The following is a 21783-nucleotide window of genomic DNA, read 5'->3' as shown; positions in this document are numbered from 1 at the left end:
AGGACAATTTTGTGGTGATAAAGATAGCAACAGTGGATACAGACCAAAGGGACCGGGAGTCAGGCTGTATTTCTCCAGAAGTCACTTTGTGACTATCTCGGGCTTTGGGCAATCAATGACCCTGGTTGCCTTCTTTCCTCAGATTCCTATAATCCTTGTAGGGCAGATTCTTCAAGATCCTCTTTTCTTTCCCTCCCTTGGTCTCATTTCCTCATCTGGTCCCATGCTCCAAAGAGATGAGTTCTGGCAATGAATTGATGAGCTTCTGGGTCATCATAAAGGTCAGGTGGGTAAGAGTGCTGGGTCTCCCTTGAAAGGTGAAGGACACTCTGCTTCTTGCCTCCATGTAGCCAAAGTAAAAGGTGATCCTGGGTCTGAGACAGCCCAGCCATCCCTCCCTTACTCCTCGTACCCTTTCTCTCCTTCCCAGCGATGCGAGCCAAGTACAGCTTAGGTCAGCTCAGTGCACAGCATCTGGGAAAACACATTCCCTCTTGCTGCTTCCTCTGGTTCAATTTCCCTGCTGCTGGCCAGGCTGCCTTGGCTCTGAAAGATCCAGAACTCAGCGGAGCATACATGGGCCATGACTGACGATGGCCTGTGGGCCACATCCAGCCCACCCTCTGTCTTTGAAAGTAGAGTTTTATTGGAACACCTCCATGCCCATTCATTTCTATATTGTCCCTGGCTGCTTTTGTGCTACCATGGCAAAGCTGAACAGTTGTGACAGAGACCATACGGTGTGTCAGCAAAGCCAAAAATATTGGCTAACTGGCCCGTTGCAAAAAAAAAAAAGTTTACCAACTCTTGGTTTAGACCACTGTAAAATGGAGATGAAATAGTCAGTGTTTGATTACCTTCAGCAGGAACATTCTAACCAAAGCTGCAGTTTCAATGAGGAACAGAGCAGAAGTTAACTTGGAAGAAGCTAGATTATATCAGGGGAAAACTGAGTATTCCGTATAGTCCAAACCAGCTCATGAGATTTTACAGATATATATTTATATAGGGGTTTTGGGCTAATGCTACATTTCATTATAAACTATTGTTTTTGCTTCAATTTGTTATTGTTTCTCTCAGGCCACAAGGGTCTGAATTTGGCAGAATTGGCAGTAGGGGAGGCTGACTAAGTATTATAGAATGTTCCAGCTCCCCTCTCTCACCCCTAGGATTCCCAAACAAACAGCTTTTAAAATCTTGGTTGGGAAACTGAGGGGCCCCCATCTTGGCCTCTCCATCCGCAGTCCCTGTGGAAACTTGCCCATGAGAGGTAGCTGTCATCTACATCAGGACCCAGATATGCCTCCATTCCCTGAGCACAATGCCGTTTAACAGTGCCCAATCTTACTTCCCATCTGTGTGTAAAAGAACCACAATTGTTATGTCATTGAAATGTACAGATTTCATAAATACCCACCACAGTGGGCCTCAGTGTTGAAGTTCACCTAATTTAAAAATAGGCAGAGAATCTGAAAAGACATTTTTTCCAAAGAAGACATACAGATGGCCAACAGGCATACAGAAAGGTGCTCAGTGTCACAGTTTATCAGGGAAATGCCCATCAAAACCACAATGCAGTATCACCTCCCGTCTATTAGAATGGCTGTTATCAGAAAGACAATAAATAGAAAGTGTTGGCAAGGATGTAGAGAAAAGGAAATCCTTGTACACTACTGGTGTAAATGAAAATACTATTGGTGGCCATTATGGAGAACAGTATGGAGCTTCTTCAGAAAATGAAAAATAGAACAACGACACAACCCAGCAATTCCACCCCTGGGTATTTATCTGGAGAAAATAAAAACACTTAACTCAGAAGGGTATATGCACCCCCATATCATGGCAACTTTATTTAAAACAGCCAAGATATGGTAACTATCTAAGCATGCGTCAGTAGATGGATGGGTAAGAAGATGTAGTATATACGTACAACAGAATATTTTCAGCCATGCTGCTGCTGCTGCTGCTGCTAAGTCACTTCAGTCGTGTCCGACTCTGTGCAACCCCATAGACGGCAGCCTACCAGGCTCTCCCGTCCCTGGGATTCTCCAGGCAAGACCGCTGGAGTGGGTTGCCATTTCCTTCTCCAGTGCATGAAAGTGAAAAGTGAAAGTGAAGTCGCTCAGTCCTGTCCGACTCTTCGTGACCCCATGGACTGCAGCCTACCAGGCTCCTCCGTCCATGGGATTTTCCAGGCAAGAGTACTGGAGTGGGGTGCCACTGCCTTCTCTGATTTTCAGCCATACAGAAGAATAAAATCTTGCCACATGCAACAACATGAATAGAACCTGAAGGCATTACACTAAGTGAAATAAGTTAGAGAAAGACAAATACTGTATTATCTTACTTATATGTAGAATCTTATAAAAAACAAAAAAACACCCCTTCCACCAACTCAAATTGGCTCATAGGTGCAGAGACTAGAGTGGTGGTTGTCAGAGGTGGGGAGTTACGGGTTGGGCCAAATAGATGAAGGTCAAAAAACACAAGCTTCTAATTATAAAATGAGTAAGTCATGAGGATGAAATGTACAGCATGGTGACTATAGCTAATAATACTGTATCGCAGAGTTGAAAGTTGCTAAGAAAGTAAATCTTAAAAATTCTCATCATAGGAAAAAAAATTTATAATTATGTATGGTGATACAAGTTAGCTAGATTTACTGTGGTGATCAATTTGCAGTCTTTACAAACGTTGGATCATTATGCTGTACGGCAAAAACTAACATAAGGTTATATGTCAATTATATCTGCCCCCTAAAAGCCCCCATATTCCAAATAGTCATTTAAACTACATCTCTATAGAGTGATGACTAAATGTTAAGGAAGTTCTAATGAGGCAAGTGGACCAAGTGAGCAGGGTTATCAGGCAAAGTTGCCTTCAGAAGCCCAGGTCAGAACAAACTTTTTAAGCATATGTGTTTTCATGGAGAAGATGGAAAGAATATTCCCGCTTTGGGGTACTCCATAATGGTTATGGTCGATAATGGTGATAATGACGGTGGGCAAAAATGTCATGTGTAAAGGCTCAGAAGCAGCACTGCGCTCCATTTGTAAATACCAAACTTAAAATGAGGGCAACATTTTTCTGTTTACAAAATCTTTCACTTACTCACCAGGAAACATGATAAAATACAGAAAATTGCCGTTTCTAGGGGCCTCTTACAATTCTTTCTGGCTTAGACATTTGTGTCTCTATAAGAATGAAAAACTAGTGCAATGAAAAACAAAATGGTGTGCCAAAGCCACGGGTAACCAAAACACCTGCAACCTGGACTGACTGTAGTACCGAGCCCCGTAGGACTGGTCCTATGATTGCTAATGTCAATACGTGTCAGCAAAACTCATTCCTGGAACAGCTGATTTACATTATAGCCCCAGTTCAAGACAGAACATCTGAAACCAGGTTTGTAGTTTAGTCCATCAACTCCACAGAAGGACTGGGAATAAAAGAGGCTTGAAAGAAAATGAGGATCAATAGCAAGAGAATTGCTTTGCTGCGAGAAATACTCATCAGTGTAGGGAAAGGATGCATCATGTGGCTCAGAGATGGGACTCAGGGTCCTGGGGGAGGGGGCTTCTTTGTTCTCACACCGATCGTGTAATTTTATAGACGGGATCCCTGGATATAATCTTGTTCAATCTCTCATCTTACAAATCAGGAATGTGCAGATGTCTGTTCCAATCCTGGCTGGGTGAAATGCCATGTCAGGTGATGCTAAAGATGCAAGTGGATGCAAAGATGAATGGGGTGTGGCCCTTATCTATCTTTTGAGAGTTTACAGTCTAGGAATTAAACTAAGACATACATAAACCTTACAAAGCAGGAAATTTGGACTAGCACTGGAGCATCTAAGGCTTAGATTCAGTGCTATGAGCATTTTGGGGAAGAAAACCTTCTTTCCTGATGGCTACTGTGTGGGATGTAAAGGCAAGGAGAGATGGTTACTGAGCTGTCCTTCGAGGAAATTGTTGTTTTGTCGCTAAGCCAAGTCTGACTCTTGCAACCCCATGGACTGCAGCCCCCAGTCCATGGGATTTTCCAGATAAGAATACTGGAGTGGGTTGCCGTTTCCCATCCCAGGGATCGAGCCTGAGTCTCCTACAATGAGAGGCAGATTCTTCACCACTGAGCCAACTGGAAAGCCTTTGGAGGAAATGGGGAAGAATCAGATCTGGGTCAGGGAGATTTTATAACACAAAGTTGCACAAAGCGGAGTAATTAGTTGATCTCTCGAGGTGCCTTCTGTTGCACCAAAACAGAGAGGGGAGGTAAACACAGGGACTGCATGTGGGAACAGACATGACATGGAGTCCTCTCCTTACACTATGACTTACAGCACCAGTCCCCAACCTTTTTGGCATGAGGGACCAGTTTCCTGGAAGACAACTCTCCCATGGACTGGTGGTGGTGGTGTGGGGGAGCGAGTTGGTTTCAGGATAATCCAAGTGCATTACATTTGCTGTGCACTTCATTTCTATTTATCATTACACTGTGATATACAATGAGATAATTATACAACTCATCATGATGCTGCCGCTGATCTGACAGGAGACAGAGCTCAGGCAGAAGTGCGAGGTTGGGAAGCGGCTGTAAATAGAGATGAAGCTTCCCTCGCTGGTCTGCCACTCACCTCCTGCTGTGTGGCCCAGTTCCTGAAAGGCCATGGCCCCTGCTACCAGTTCATAGCCCAGGGGTTGAGGACTCCTGATCTACAGCATATGATGCTAGTATTCAGGAACCCTTGAGTCTGAACACATATTTGGGGAGTGTAGAGAGGTCATCGGAGAAGGCAATGGCACCCCACTCCAGTACTCTTGCCTGGAGAATCCCATGGATGGAGGAGCCTGGTGGGCTGCAGTCCATGGGGTCACTAAGAGTCGGACATGACTGAGTGACTTCACTTTCACTTTTCACTTTCATGCATTGGAGAAGGCAATGGCAACCCATTCCAGTGTTCTTGCCTGGAGACTCCCAGGGACAGGGGAGCCTGGTGGGCTGCCGTCTATTGGGTCGCAGAGTCAGACACGATTGATGTGTCTTAGCAGCAGCAGCAGCAGCAGCAGCAACAGCGAGAGGTCACCGGCAGATCCTCTTTCGAAATAGCGGAATAAAGTGGCAGGTGATCCTCTTCCATTTGGGGAAAATAACTTCTTTGTGGGGGTTTCCTGGTGGCTCAGATGGTAAAGAGTTTGCCTGCAGTGTGAGAGACCCAGGTTTGAGCCCTAGGTTGGGAAGATCCCTTGGAGAAGGAAATGGCAACCCACTCCAGTATTCTTCTCTGTGGTCTCCGACCTTAGAGAGACATTCCCCCATGGCGGGGGAGTTTTTCTTTTGTTTCTCCTAACAGAGATTTCACAGGATCGGGATGTGTTGGGTTTGTCCTTGATACTCTGCTGGTCCAACCCACTGGAGAAACAGACCCACTCAGGAGGGGGAATAAAGTAATTGTCATGTGAATATTTTTCTGCTGATTATTGGAGTCAATGGACTAGAAACAATACCTGAGGGTGACTGAGCATCTGGGAGTTTTGAGGCCTGGAATGAGAGGTAAAAACCATGGCAGTAACATTCCAACCTCTGGATAACAGGATTTTTCTACATTTTTATGTGATCTGATAATACCTTTTGTTGTTATTTGTTACGTTATGTGCTATATAGGTATGTTTTGTGAAAAACAGTAGATTATTCTCTGATATAATAAATTATTTAAAAGGCCCAGGTCTTATGATCACTTTTATAAACATGTAATTCATTCTATCTAGAGAATTATTACTGGATATAACTCTTGCTTTTCATAGCCTTGCTCTCCCCCTGCTCTGCAAAGATTTTTTGAAGTACCCAGTAGTAAATGGGTCCTGATTCTTCAAACTTTCCAGTGGAAAAAAGAATGACAGGGTGCAAATTTTTCCCTTTGAGGGCACAGTGAAGGCAACATGCTTCACCAAGTTGTCAGTGCAGCAAGGTGCGAGACAGTACATTTTCAAGTGCTCTGACCCAGAGTTACCGAAACCTGGAGTCCCCAGTGCAGCAAATAGGAGCAGCAGCACTGCCACCTATGTCATCGAGTTGTTGCAAAGATTAAGTGAGATATTAAACAAGGAGCTCTTAGCATAAAGCCTGGCACATAGACACTATCAATAATTCTTCTGTCATCCTGAAAGAAGACTAATAATCCCCGATCTTTGAGTGGCCAACCTGCTCTCACTGGACACCAAGAGACTTCCCCATAACCTCTCCCCAATCCAACCACCTCCAAGATGTCATGTAATATGAGCTGAAGAGTATCTACACATGGCATTCATTCAAAATCACACTGCACGCTCTCCTCTTGAGTTTGGAATTCATCTTGGGAGATTTATCAGGCATGTGAAAGAGAAATATCTTCTAAATGAGCTGGAGAAAGCAACGAAACAGAAAGAAATGAGGCCAAGCAGTGACTTACAACATGTCAGGATTTGGTCTATTTTTTTTTTTCCATCAACATGTGCTGTTCTCATTAATGGGAGTTTCTCACACACTCAGTAAGAGAACAGGCAACAGTGTCTTTTGTTATAGCCTGAAGGCTCGTCCAAACATTTAAGCGATGTGCAAGCCATAAATTTCCTCCAGACTGTAATCATCTTTGCAAGATCAAGTGCTCATGACTGAAAACATCGCTGACCTGTGAAATATCACCAAGGCTCTTCATTTTTTCCCCCAATAATGAGGTTAGTGTATGGCATGTACTTTGTCATATGAGATTCAAAAACATCCTTCCAACTATCTATCAAAACCGCTTATATTTTTGTTGCTGTTGTTGTTGTTGGTCAAGTCATTAGCCTAGATGATAGATGAAAGGTAAGCTATGGCCCAAGGGCCAAATACTGCCTACTTCCTGTTTCTATAAATAAAGTTTTATTGGTTCACATTCAAGCCTAGTTATTTACATACTTCCTTTGGCTACTTTCATGTTTTGATGGCAGAACTAAGTAGCTGCAACAGAGATTGTGTGGCCACCAAAACCTTGTACTATCTGACCCTTTATAAAAGTTTGCCAACCCTTGATCTAGATCATTGTTTTGTACAGAAAAAATTCTGGTTGAATTTATCTGGTTCTCAGAGAATTTAAAAATTTTCCATATTATTAAATCCAGACACTTGGCTGACTGCAACAGAAGGGAGGAAGTAAAGAGAGAATTACTAAACTCTGAGTTAGAAGACACTCATCCATTTATTCATTCCACATAAGACACCATCACAACCATCCCAGGGAAACTCTGGAGTATGAACAAAATACATAAAGCCTCTGGCCTCACAGAGTATAAAGTTAATGAGGGAGATAAACAGGCAACATCATTCATTCATTCTTTTCATAAAACAATATTTATTTATTTGTCTGTGCTGAGCCATAGTTACAGCACTTGGGATCTTCAATTTTCATTGCAGCATGCCAGATCTTTAGTTGCAGCATGTGGGATCTAGTTCCCTAACCAGGAATTGAACCTGGGCCCCCTGCATTGGGAGGGTGGAGTCTTAGCCAGTTGGCCACCAGGAAAGTCTCCATTCATTCATTCTTCACTCATTCATTCTCTATAAGGTGCCTGGAAATATTTTAGGCATCAGTTAACCATACCAACGGAGAAGGCGATAGCACCCCACTCCAGTACTCTTGCCTCGAAAATGCCATGGACGGAGGAGCCTGGTAGGCTGCAGTCCATGGGGTTGCGAAGAGTCGGACATGACTGAGCAACTTCACTTTCACTGTTCACTTGCATGCATTGGAGAAGGAAATGGCAACCTACTCCAGTGTTCTTGCCTGGAGAATCCCAGGGACGGGGGAGCCTGTTGGGCTGCCGTCTGTGGGGTCACACAGAGTCAGACACGATTGAAGGAACTTAGCAGCAACAGCAGCAGCAACCATACCAAAGATAGAGTCTAACAGTGGAGAGAAATAATAAATAAGCACATATGAAAATAGCAGGTACCAATATGTGCTATAGTGAAAGTATTAGTTTAACCATACGAAACTGAAAGCTGTATAGGTCTACAGTGGCTGAATGTTGGCAGTTTTCTATGGTTCAGCCTCCCAGTGAGAAATGCTGAAGAGTCATTTTCAGGTGGCTTTAAATTAAGGAGTCAGGGAGGGAGAGATATGTTAGGAGTTTGGGATTAATATATATACACTATGATATATAAAACAGATAAACAGCAAGGTCCTACTATATACCACAGGAAACTATACTCAATATATTGTAAAAACCTACAATGGAAAAGAACCTGGAAAAGAAAATGCACACCCACCCACACATACATACACACATATATAAGTGAATCACTTTGCTGTACAATTGAAACTAACACTAATTGTAAATTAACTATACTTCAATTTAAAAAGAAACTGAGGAATCAAGGAAGGCTTCACTGAGGAGGTGACATCTGAGCTAAGAATTGAATGACAGTAGCATCCTGCCCGGTGAACAGTGAGGGAGTTTTCCAGGCAGGGAGAGGGAAAGCTCCTTGCAAATACCCTACAGCCAAAATAAGCTTGGTTCATTGGAGGAAAAGAAAGAAGACCAGAGGGCCTAGAGTAAGGAGGGATGTGGGGAAAGACAGAGGAGCTATGGTTGAAGAGATAGTCAAGGGTAAGGTCAGATGAGGTCTTGTGGGTTAGGATAAGGATCTTGGCTTTTATTTGAAGAATAACCAGGAGGCTTGTAAAAGGAAAGTCACGTGATCTGATTTATGGCTTTCAAGTGTTTTCATTCCTCTTCTGTGAAAAGCAGCCTATGATAGCAAGAATTGAAGCAGGGAGATTTAGGAGGTAGTATAGAGCTCTGAGCACAATAAGATCACAGCAAGGAAAGGTGGGGCGAGAAAAGTGGGGACGCAGGAGATGTTTAGGAGCTGAAATCCGTGGAGCTGGTGATAGTTTGGATGTAATTAGGAGGGAAAATGAGGGATGAGGGAGCCTGCCAACTTTCCAATTTGAGTACCTGGCTGGATACCTACTTGCTGTGATTCATAAGCCTGAGAGCACCAGAAAAGAACCAGGACGTGGGGGAGATTATAAGTACCGTTTTCAACCTGTTGAACTTGAGTCATCTTATGACTTGTTTTCCCTCAGGTGGTATCGATGACCATGAAGTCTTATATGAATCAAATTGGCAGGGCTGCTTCATTCTTTTAATCATACATCTACTACTTTGTCATTTTCTTTTTCTTCTTCTATGTAGCTTTTTTTTTTTTTTTTGACTTAGCTGATTTTGAGTCTCTTGAGTGAAGCCTTTGTGTTTGTGCTTTCCCGGTGGTCATGAGGGGAGCGTTACAGTTGCAAACTGTTGGCATGAATGTTGGTGGAAGTCATTTCTTTTAAGCCGCTTGAGGTATACAGGAATTAAAACAGCCAACAGCAGGATTCCCAACCTGGAGATATATATATATATATATATATATAAAGATATATAATTTTTTTTTCCATTTGACAAAATGAACCTAGGAGGGAGTGATGCCAAATATACAGTGCCTGAAAAAGGTTTATGACCTGAACTGGTATCCCACCCGCAGATCATATCTTATAACACTAAACTGAGGTGTAAGCAGATTCAAAAAATGTGCCTTGCAATCACTTTTCAAGAGCAGCAGGTCTGGCAGAACTCCAGGCTGTATACCTGGAGCAAACATGGAAAATATTCCAGGTTAGGCAGGTCTGAAAGTCTTTCCATGTTATAGACCAAGCATTCTGCTCACCTATTAATCAGACAAGGGCTCTAGCAGTATTGTAATAGGATCCCTCACCTCTGGATTTGCAAAGCATTTTATTGACATCAATCATATCACGTATAACCCTGTATGCCATTAGCATGCACATCCTCAGTCTCCTGCTAGATTATCCCATTTATAAGGTCATGTTGTTATCTCTGCTGCTCCTGCATACACAGGCTCACCTCAGAGATATTATGGGTTTGATTCCAGACCCCTGCAGTAAAGTGAAAATCTCAATAAAGTGAGTCACACATGTTTTTTGGTTTCCCAGTGCAAAAAAAGTTATACTTAAACTATAGTCTATCAAGTGTGAAATAGCATTATGTCCAAAAATTACGTGTGTGTGTGTGCTCAGTCACTCAGTTGTGTCTGACTTTTTGTGGCCCACCAGGCTCCTCTGTCCATGAGATTCTCCAGGCAAGAATACTGGAGTGGGTTGCCATTTCTTTCTCCAAGAGATCTTCCCAGTCCAGGGACTGAACTCGCATCTCTTGTGTCTCCTGCACTTGCAGGTGGATTCTTTACCACTGAGCCACCTGGGAAGCCCCTTAATTTAAAAATATTTTATTGCTAAAAATTGGTAACCATCATCTGAGCCTTCAGCGAGTCATGCATGATCTTTTTGCAAAAGTGACATTGAAGATCACTGAGCACAGATCACCAGAAGTAGCACAATAATGATGGAAAAATTGGAATATTCAAAGAACTACCAAAATGGGATACTGAGACAAGAAGTGAGCAAATGTTGCTGGAAAAATGGTGCCAAAAGACTTGCTCATTACAGGGTTGCTCCAAACCTTCAGCCTGTAATAAGCACAATATCTGTGAAGCACAATAAACTGGAATATTAAAGCATGCCTGTAATGGACGGACCTTAGTGTTGGTGAGCGAATGGCTCTATGAATCAGAACTAGCCAAAATGATGCCTGATTATAAACAATTAAGGAATTTAAAATGTAACTCTTAAATACTACTTAGTTTATAGTAATTTATCATGGGAAAGAATTACACACAGTTGATATGAGGACAGAATAACACTTGCCAAGGAGAGGTGTGGACAGAATGAACTTGGTGCACCAGAGGTCAATGCAAAGATCCTCAGTCCAAGTTTGTGGAGCTTTACTTACTCTAGCCATAAATAAATTTCACTTATGTTAGAGACACACTGAGGGGAAAGGCAACATTACCACTGGTTTTCAAGTGCATTAAGACTAGGGATCATCATCTAAAAAAGCCTTTGGCATCATCGACTCAATGGACATGAGTCTGAGTATACTCTGGGGGTTGGTGATGGACAGGGAGGCCTGGCACGCTGCAGTCCATGTTGCAAAGAGCCGGACATGACTGAGCGACTGAACTGAACTGAACTGAATCTTATATATGCTCAGAGCTGGGCCCCATCTTATCCATTTGTGCAATAATATTTATAAGTTAATCACCCAAAACAATTTTTTAAAAAGCACCCTTAAGAAATATTTCAATATTAGAAGTAGGTTACTAATCCAATTAAAGAAAAGGAGAATGAAATTTATTGTAATAGCTGCATCATGAGGACATTTACAGAAGTACTTTAGCATCTCTCAATTAAAAGTTAAATCTACAAATAGAAGAAAATATCACTGACAGACCTATAAAACACTTGAGTTTTTTCATCTAGAAATCCTGAGAATTATTTAAGGAAAGTAGATACGTATATGCACAAAGATGCCACTGAATCGTTCATATAAATCAAGGGCTGGAAATGGTCTAAAGTTTCAATCAACAGGGTAATTTAGTAAAAACAATGTACAAATCAACATCATTTATACCCGTTAAAATTTTGATTATGAAGGGGAAGAAGAAGTTTGGAAACGCATTTGATATTTAACTGCAAAGAGGGATTATAAAACGACACATTCTACATGATATGTATACACACCACCTGATAAAAAGAACTGACTCACTGGAAAAGACCCTGATGCCAGGAAAGATTGAAGGCAGGTGGAGAAGGGGACAACAGAGGACGAGATGGTTGGATGGCATGACCGACTCAATGGACGTGAGTTTGAGCAAGGTCCAGGAGTTGGTGATGGACAGGGAAGCCTGGTGCGCTACAGTCCATGGGGTCGCAAAGAGTCGGACATGACCGAGACACTGAACTGACTGACTGATACATGTGACGCTCGAGAGAGCAAGGTACAAGAATTTTTAAACAGAAAATTGAGATAGATAATAGCCAATTTTCCATTTATTTGCTCTTCTGTATCATATGGTTGCTTTTATTTTTAAAAGTTATTTATTTATTTGGCTGGAACAGGTCTTAGTTGCATCACACGGAATCCTTCGTTGCAGCACTCAGAATCTTTAGTTGCTGCCCTCAGAATCTCTTTAGTTGCAATATGCAGATTCTTAGTTGCAGCACGTGGGATCTAATTCCCCCTCCAGGGATCGAACTCGGGGCCCCCTACATTGGGAGTTCAGAGTCTTCGCCACTGGACCACCAGTGAAGTCCCTCATCTGGTTGCTTTTAAAAATAATAAAATTAGTTTATTGCATCACTATTTACAATAGCCAAGACAGGGAAACAACCTAAATGTCCATCAACAGTTGAATGGATAAAGAAGCTGTGGCACGTATATACAGTGGGATATGCAGCCATCAAAAACAACGAAATAATGCCATTTTCAGCAACAAGAACGGGCCTAGAGATTATGATACTAAGTGAAGTCAGAAACAGAAAGACAAACACCATATGTGGAATCTGGAATATGACACAAATTAACTGATCTATGAAATAGAAACACTCACATAGAGAACAGGTGCGTGGTTGCCAAGTAGGGAGATGGGGATTGGGAGTTTGGGATTAGTACTGTAGATGCAACCTATATAGGATGGTTAAACAACGAGGTCCTACTGTATAACACAAGAAACTATATTCTGTATCCTGTGATAAACCATAATGGAAAAGAATATGAAAAAGAATGTATATATATATATATATAAACCAAATTACTCTGCTATACAATAGAAATTAACACATTGTAAATCAACTACACTTCAATAAAATACATTTTAAAAATAATAAAATTAGGCAGAGCTCCTGAGAGAGAACTAAGTAATAGCCAATTAATACAAGATGTCAGGAAAAAAAGAGGTGCCTTATTTGGGACTTGATGTAGTTCCAATGGAATCATGTTTGGGAGTAGATACCAGGGACAACACGTCATTGTTTTGAACCACTTTTTCATAAAAACTCATCCATTTAACGTTTTTTATTTTTTAAAAACTGCCCAAAGTTCTTTTGGCTGGGAAATACTCTTTAGTGTTAAACTAGAAAGGAATTGTGAGCTCTAACGGAGGAGTCAGTTTAGACTCAAGCGGAGGAAATGCATAAACTTTTGCCACTTTTAAGTCCTTGGGTTCTCATTTTTCTGGGTCTCTGAATCATGAAGTGGTCAGAGTTCATCTTTTCGGGGGCATTCAGAGAAAGAGCTCCTTTCAGAAACTCCACTCATTCGGTTCAAAGGTGAGCCGAGTTTTCATAGCACTGGCTTTTCCAAATTAGACCTGGGGGTGGGGAGGAGAGGTCACAGGAGGAAATCGCATTTCCATGGGCTCTCTTCCTAGAGGAGCAGCAATAGTTTTCCGGAAAGTTCTCTTTTTTATCTTAAGTCCCAGAAAGTTTGCCACTTCTCTGATGGATTCAGTGCCCCATGAAACGCAATGACAAGGATAACTGGTTAAGACTCAGCCAACGTCAAGAATCATTTCACGAAGACGAACTGTCTAAAATACGCCGCCTTCCCCTCGGGGGTGAAACTGAGGACTTCTCACGCCCCTCTTTCCGCGTCTGCTGGAAGTGGATGCCGAATCACCCCGCAGCACCCCAGCCCCGGGCAGATCCGGCGGCCCCCGCCTCCCACCGCAGGCGCTGCGCGCAGCGACCCGAGCGCCTTAATTGGGGAGGGGGGGCGGGGGGAGGAACTTGGCCGTGAACGGAAACACGACGCGAGAGAAAGGAAAGCAGGCCTACCTTAAAACTTTCCAGTCTTTGAGTGGCTCCAAATCAGAGATTAAAGAGACCATTGTCTAGAGGGTGGCTGAAGGCAGGTCCAGTCCGGAGCGGAGGGGGCGCGGGGAGGGAAGGGGAAAGAAGGCGGCCGCCAGCTGCTCGGCTCAGGCCCGGAGCCACTGGGCGCCCGCGCGGCTCTTCCTCCTTCTAGGATTGATAAGCACTTGTCCTGGCTTTTCTCCACCCCCCCCCACCCCCCAAATCAGTCTTGCTTTATATTACTTCCCACCCCGGCTCATTTCTCCACACCACCTTTTAAAGCCCTTGTAATCTGCTCCGACTGATCACATTTGACCTTTTTGTAGCCCACTTTATTCCAAGCACAGCTCTCAGTTAAATCTCTCTTTATTAACACCGTCCTTCTTGGCTTGCTTTTGGAACAAACACAGATCAAGCCTGAAGCCTCCAGACTTTACCAGCAATCATTTACAGATTACTGCAAGCTGCAGCTTTCTCCTCCTCTGGGGCATCCTCTTGCCTCTGAGATTTTGCTTTCATATTTCTGTCAGAAAATCGGTTAGGTTTCTTTCTTTCTTTTTTTTTTTTGGTGGCTTGGGTTCTGGGACACCAGCGTCAGGCTTACAGCTTCCCTTAGAGGCTGTAACTACATGACTGTTAGGATTTGTTTTTTAGAAATAATTTGGAACCAGGCTGCTTAACAAGCTAGAATTTACTGTGTGTTTTCTGGCAGCGAATTTGCTACACTGCTTTTTTTTACCCCCCACCTCCTTTCTTTCTTTTTCGTGTTTTAAAATAACATGAAGAGGGGGAAATGTAGAATCTTTCTAAGCATTAACAGAAAAGGGTGTGGGCTTTTCTCCCTCAACTTGTATATCTTTTGTCCTTTATTTAAAACTGAACATCCTTTCAATAATCATCTGAAACCGTGCATAGCAGATGTTTAAAAAAAAAAATCCAGAGCAGAAATGTTTTCCTCTAGACTGGTCTGGGTGCTGATGTGGGTTGTTGGTGAGCATGTGGGTTTCTAATTTTCCTCAGCACTGTCTCTTAGCCTCTTTTCTGCTTTACTAGGTTCTAGCTAAGGCTCCACTTCTGAAGCCCCTCCCCCGCCCTGTCCTCCCAGGATCCTGGCATTGACCTTGAAATCCCCTGGCAGAGTAGTCTCCATGACTTCCCTGGTTATTCAGATTTTTCCTACACCTGCATGCCACGTGATCTTTACTTGATTCTTGATCCTCTCCCTTTCTATCCAGTTCCTCCTTTCCCTACCCTTATTTTAAAAGGTAATTTTGAGATCATCACCAGACATGGAAGATCAGCCTCCCTGGTCTAACAAAACAATGATTATTGCGCCTGCACACATGGCTGGTTCTAGGTCTTTTTGTCTTGGTTGAAAAGAGTGTGGAGAGTGTTAAGGGGTGTTAAGGGCATACTGGCACCAACCAAGAGTTTCCCCACAGGAAGAGTTCAGACTTAAAAAGAATGCAGAGCGATTCAATGTTCTGCATTGACCTTACTACCTAAAATGGTCAGCCCTGAGGATGGGCTCCAGTTTCTTGCCTTTAGGCTGAACTTGAAGAAAAAGAATCTCTGTAGGGAAAGATGTGGTGACAGCTGTTGGCAGTGTTCTGCTTTTATTGTCAGGAAGTTCTTCCAGTTAACTCAAAATGCCCCTCACAGCATTTTAAATCCTTTCCCTGTTACCTTTTTCTCTAAGGACCCCCTTCTGAGAATATACAGCAAACCCTCAGCTTTCCCATTTACAGTCTTACACGCTTTCCTTAATGGCTGTAAATGACTCTCTTTAGAAGTATGACTATCTTTATGCTAAACTGAAAGAGAATTTCATACCTGTTATAAAAACCCCTGCCTCTCTGGAGCTTCATGCTTCTTCCTGGGCTCTTTGCTGTCCCACTGTGGATCTTGGGTCACCGCAGAGTAATGTGTAAACATTTACAGAACACTTGTAATCCTCAACTACTTCACCAAATGTGGGTGATAATAATAGCATTTGTGGGGCGTGTACCTCCAAAGGGTTCCAAATGCTTAGGTAATTAAATAAGATGTTTCTCCATTTAGAAAGTTAGCAGGAGAAAACAAAAGATTATAATGAAATCGCTTCTGTGACTACAATGACATCATCCTTATATATTAACCCATCTCTCTGCCACTGAGATTCAGGTCTAGGGGAGAAGGGGGAATGGGTCCTTAACCCTTGGAGTTCAGGGTTAATGGGTGACAGGCGGAGGGACTTGGTTTTTGGCTAAAAGACGAAGGGACAAGAGCGTGTTCCTCAATTATGAAATCATGTTTTAAGGCAGTCATCCTTACAAAAAACTTTTAAAGGCAGTTCCTTTGGATGAAACCCTGCCCCAAGTCCAAGTGCAGAAACAGATTCTAGTGACAGTTTATTACTGGGAACTGTTCTAATTTCTTTAAGTATGTTAGCTCGTTTAGTCCTCGTGACTAACTTGTTTATGAGGTAAGTTACCAGAAGCACCCCCATTTTGCTAATGTAGGTGAGGACATTCCAGCATGAAAATTTGGGCTCCCAGGGCTGGTCCTCAGCAGGGGGAGGGGTGGTACCCAGAAGCCACACCCACTGGACCCCACGGGAGTGGTCACACCAGGCGTTCCCTCCCTCCCTCAGGGAGGAATACGAAAGCAGGGTGCATCTGTATTGGGGTGGGACTAGGGCTGGGATCAGGTTAGGGGTGGATAAGATGGTTTGCATGAGGTTCCTGCTTCCTCTCCTAAGGAGCCTAGGGAACCCTAGCGTTAAGGAGAACAGGCTTTCAAATCCACTTCCTGAAAGTGTTTGGTGATAGACCATCTTTGAAGGGCTGAATTGAGCTCAAATGGGCTGAAGATTTTGCTCTTCTCTTTCTTAATTTTGAGGAAAAAGTGTTTTCTTACATATACTGGAGATTAATTCCATTCTTTATATATGCAGATGTCCCTTTATCCTCCCTCCCCTAAGTATTCCATTCCTGATTCTGAACAGCTTCACATCAAATAGATCCATTTCCTACTAAGAAAAAGGGCATCAGAAAAATTCACTCACCTTCAGCTATTAGGGAACCCAGGAAGAATGAAGAAAGAAACAAAATACTGCCTGTTCAAAACTTGGCCAACTATTTATCTTTAGCTCAGGAAAATCAACAATAAACTTTTTATATTTAAAACTCAGAGTTTAAATTTAGTGTAGAGAACTCTGGCCCCCAAATATAATTTTCTTCCATGTCACTGAATGAATTACAGGGTTTAATTCTGTGTTCTTTTTCTCATATTTTGATTAACTGATATCTTTAAAAATGAAATTGTCAAAAAAAAATAAAAAATAAAAATGAAATTGTTTTATTATTGCTTATAATGAGTTTTCAATAGTTGGCTCTTCTGAACTACCCCTGAATTGTTAAAAAAACAATGTCATCCATTTGATTTCCAAAAACATGTTTTTTTAAAGTATCTTTGATATTAATTTCTCATTTGATATTAATTTCTCATTTAAATACTTTCTACTCTGCAATCACCCTCTGTGTTTTTTCAGTCTTCTAACTTTATTGACGCTTTCAGTGGCTAAGTCAAAGATGTCTCTTGGTAAATGTCATGTTGCACTGGAAAATATGTGGGTTATTTTCAAATATCTTTTGATATTGATGTCTAACATAATTCCACATGGATTAGAGAACAAACTCTGTATGATTTTGATATCTTTAGACCATGAAATTTCTGCACCTTGATTTATGTCCCTGGATATGTTCCAGTATCTCCTAGTTTATATTCTATGGGAACTTGAATAGAATTTGTATCCTACTGTTGTGTGAAAATTGCATAAATCTTAATTATGTTGAATTGGTTCAGGTGCTTTTCAGGTCTACTATATCCTGCTGCTGCTAAGTGACTTCAGTTGTGTCCGACTCTGTGTGACCCCATAGACAGCAGCCCACCAGGCTCCTCGGTCCCTGGGATTCTCCAGGCAAGAATACTGGAGTGGGCTGCGATTTCCTTCTCCAATGCATGAAAGTGGAAAGCGAAAGGGAAGTCGCTCGGTCGTGTCTGACTCCTAGGACCCCATGCACTACAGCCTACCAGGCTCCTCCATCCATGGGATTTTCTAGGCAAGAGTACTGGAGTGGGGTGCCATTGCCTTCTCTGCTACTATATCCTACTTTTCTATATATTCATTCTATTAATTCTTGAGAGTTTGATATTGAAACTCCAGCTAAAAATCTTAATTTATTATTTACTTAAAAATAATTATTATATATAGTGGGACTATGTGTAACTTTGTTCTGTATTTTCCAAGTGTCCTGTAAATGTGTTATATTTTCATAATTTAAAAAATTAAAAAAAGATAAAATCAAAAGACCTCAGTTTACTTTTGTGTAAAATGGTGATGAGAAAACTTGTCTTAATTATCTTAGGACATTATTTAAGGATAATGTATCTGCTGCTGCTGCTGGTAAGTCACTTCAGTCATGTCCGACTCTACGTGACCTCATAGACGGCAGCACACCAGGCTCCACCGTCCCTGGGATTCTCCAGGCGAGAACACTGGAATGGGTTGCCATTTCCTTCTCCAATGCATGAAAGTGAAAAGTGAAAGTGAAGTCACTCAGTCATGTCCGACCCTCAGCGACCCCATGGACTGCAGCCTTCCAGGCTCCTCCACCCATGGGATTTTCCAGGCAAGAGTACTGGAGTGGAGTGCCATTGCCTTCTCCATAATGTATCTGAAAGTGCTTCAAAGAGGTTAGGAGGCTATAAATACTGTATTCTAAACTCTCAGAATAAAGTAAATCATGTCATAAAAATGTACCTTTCCAAAAAAAGAGACCGGTCATCCATATAAAGCAACATTCATGAGTTGTCTCACTATTCCAGGTGACAAGACTCGTAATTCTCATTTTCATATAACTAAACTTTCTATGTCTTTCCCTCTTTCCAGGCACAGAAACCAAAACCAAATGCCAAATGCAAACAAAAAACAACCCCCCTCTTTGGACCTCTTGCATCCAAACAAACAAAACCTCAGGCCCCAAACCTTGTGAGCCTGTGGTTTTCACAAGTATAGGGGTTAGAGTGACCTGGGAAGCAAATGGAAACACAGCATCTCAGTGAAGAGACAAGAGCAGGAGACAAGGAAACTGCATTTGAAACCAGACTTAGACAGGGAATGCTGATGGAGGGTTAGCAAACAGAAATGTGATGGCTCAGTGGTGAAGAATCTGCCTGCCAGGGCAGGAGAGGCAGGAAACACGGGTTTGATCCCTGGATTGGAAAGATCCCCTGGAGGAGGAAATGACACCCCACTCCACAACTGGTAGACTGAGCATGCACCCAAGTAGAAAACTTGCCCTGGTCCTTTAGCATCCTGGGTGGCTTTTCATGTGTTGAGAACCATGTCATTGAAGCCAAAGGTGAAGATGTATGGAAGCTCATCTTATAGAGAAACAAGAAACCCTTGGGTAAAAAGTAGCCAAAGAAAGAAGACAAGGCTTCTCCATCAGCTACAAGTTAGACCAACCACTAAACAAAGCTTCAGAAAGACAGATATGATGTCTTGGGAAATTTATCTCCCAACAAAATGTCCTGATAGTTAGGAGTTAAAAAAAAAAAAAAAGCCTTAGCCTTGCTAAGAGGGAAAAAATCACGTTTTGTCCTTGTTTTTTTCATTCTGTTTGTCTCTAATTTCTGATTCCTAGGAATCTGATTATTCTAATTTTTTAAATTTTATTTTAGAAAATCTTGCTTGAAGCTTAATCAGTCCTAATTCTATTACTTTCCAATAAAGATTCTTCTGCTTGTTTCAGATTTTTCTTTTTCTTATTTGCCAGCTCTTTTCTTTTCCTCAAGTGGGTAAGTTTTCTCTCTCCCTTTAAGAAACTGAAATGACTGATTGGAAATACATTCTACTTCTGCAGAAGAAGCTTCCCTGGTCTTGGTGATGGGACAGAGTTGTAAAGCTGGCAGGTGGAACGAACACAGAAACTCCAGCTCTTGTTCTTGACCATGGAAACTGGATCCAGCTCTGCGTTGTTTTCATAGAAGTGATGATAGACAAGGGTCGCCAGATAAATTCAGCACACTCTGTTGAAGCCAGATTTCAGAGACACGAGGAGGAAATTTTTGTATAAGTATGCCCCCTCCAAATATTGCATGGGACACACATATACTAAAAAATTATTTGCTTTTTTATCTGTACTGACACGGTAAGTCCTGTATTTTAATTTGCTAAACCTGACACGCCTATGCTAGACTGACTTTTAAATAAAAAGAGCATTATCACTGTGATGATTATTTTTCATTTATGAAGATATGTAAAGGCGCGCTAATGTTACTGGTTGTGTTGGGGATCAGAATAGGCCTCCCCAGAATGGGCCACTTCGGAGTGTGTATTATTTTGAGTTACAGGGAATCAAGACTCCCCAAGGGCTAGAAAGACACTAATGGTTTAGTCACTAGGTCGTGTCCGACTCTTTTGACCCGATGGACTGTACCCCGCCAGGATCCCCTATCCATGGGATTCTCCAGGCAAGAATCCTGGAGTGGGTTGCTATTTCCTTCTCCAGGGGATCTTTCTGACCCAGGGATCGGACCAGGGATCGAACCCAGGTCTCTTGCATTGCAGGCAGATTCTTTATTGCTGAGCCACCAGGGAAGCCCAAAGAGACATTACTGTCCCTCCTTCAACTTCATAGAAGAACTTAAATTAGCTTTTTCCTAAAAAATTAGTTATTAGCAGAGAGACATCTTCTCTAAGTGGCCTCATCTACATGACAGGACAAGCATCTCATTATCAGATACATGCTCTTGTCATCATCCCGCGAATGGCCCTCCCATCTTTGGTCCTTGAAAGCCCCAGGGCCCATCCCATTCCTCAGATCAGGATGACACATATGCCTCAATTTACCTTTCTGTCTCTGACCCTCTCATGTACGTGTGATTCCTGTACATGTGAAATTAAACTCTAACTTCTCCTGTTAACTTGCTTCACGTTAGCTTAATTCTTGGATCAGCCGGAAGAACATGGCAGGGTAGAGGAAAGTTTTTCCCTCCCTGACAATCAGGCATCAAAATGCATTTACTGAAATGTTCTTAAATCGTCTTTACTGTTTTAGGTGTTATAAGCCAAACATAAAAAGCCCCACTTGAGCTTTCTTTTTCAACAAAGCAGTGATATGATGAAAGAATGCCTGTATCTTGTAATATGGGAAATTAGGAAACGCCAGACAGCCTTCTTAAGACTGGCAAGTTGAATGCATTTTTAAGTGCTGGTAACATTGATCTGTTCAGAAGCACCAAAGCTGACATTTTGTAAAATTTGGGAGCATCTCTGTATTGTATTTATCTTATACAGAGTGACTTCACAGATAACACAGCTGCTGTGTCCTCTTGTTTTTGCACCAAATAAGCATCAACTCTTATTATATAAACTCTGAACCTGAAACAGTTAACCATTAACCAACAATTAACCTTCAGTTACGTAAAATGTGTCTTGTACCTATCCTCACATTAACAAGGTCTACAGAGACCAACTTCCAAAGATGGCGGGATCTCTCTCTCTCTCTTTTTTTTCAAACAAACGAATATAACTTTAATGGAATTTCAAGTGCTTTCCTGTCTGGCTCCCAACACTTGATACAATAAAAAGCCTATGAACAAAGATATGTATTTTGGTGCTTCATCAGTGACTGGAGAATTGCTATTATGGAATACGCACAAAAACTTGTTATTATGGCAACTAAAAAAATTCTAAAGTGTCTCTGAAGAGACAGCTACAAAACCTGCTAAGGAGAGAGGAAGACAGAATGTGTTATTCAGGGTCTACATATGTACCGAATATTTCTAACGATGCAAAAAGCCTCTTAACAATTGGGAAGGAATGCTTTTTCTCATTTGGAGTCTTAGTCAGCTGAACAGGAGGGCAAAATGGATTAAAGCAGGAGGAGAGGAGGGTTGAGTCTATGCCAGGCATATTTTAAAAGTGAGAAAGGAAGAGAGGAGAGGAAACCAACACCCAG

General features: G+C 42.0%; 1 protein-coding gene across 3 annotated transcripts in view; it reads right to left on the bottom strand.

The window, feature by feature from the left end:
- Window positions 1–13950, bottom strand: part of CELF2 (CUGBP, Elav-like family member 2) — a 554598-nt gene extending 540648 nt beyond the window's left edge. For 2 of the 3 annotated variants that reach the window (XM_018056981.1, XM_018056983.1), the window contains exon 1: window positions 13757–13949. In XM_018056981.1, the coding sequence (XP_017912470.1) occupies window positions 13757–13809 (53 nt within the window). In that variant the 5' untranslated portion in view covers window positions 13810–13949. Of the gene's footprint in view, window positions 1–13756 lie in introns of all 3 variants that reach the window. The other variant, XM_018056980.1, reaches the window with a different exon arrangement.

Source organism: Capra hircus, chromosome 13 (genome assembly GCF_001704415.2).
Source record: "Capra hircus breed San Clemente chromosome 13, ASM170441v1, whole genome shotgun sequence".
Lineage (NCBI taxonomy): Eukaryota > Metazoa > Chordata > Mammalia > Artiodactyla > Bovidae > Capra > Capra hircus.
This window is presented reverse-complemented; position numbering and strand designations above follow the sequence as displayed.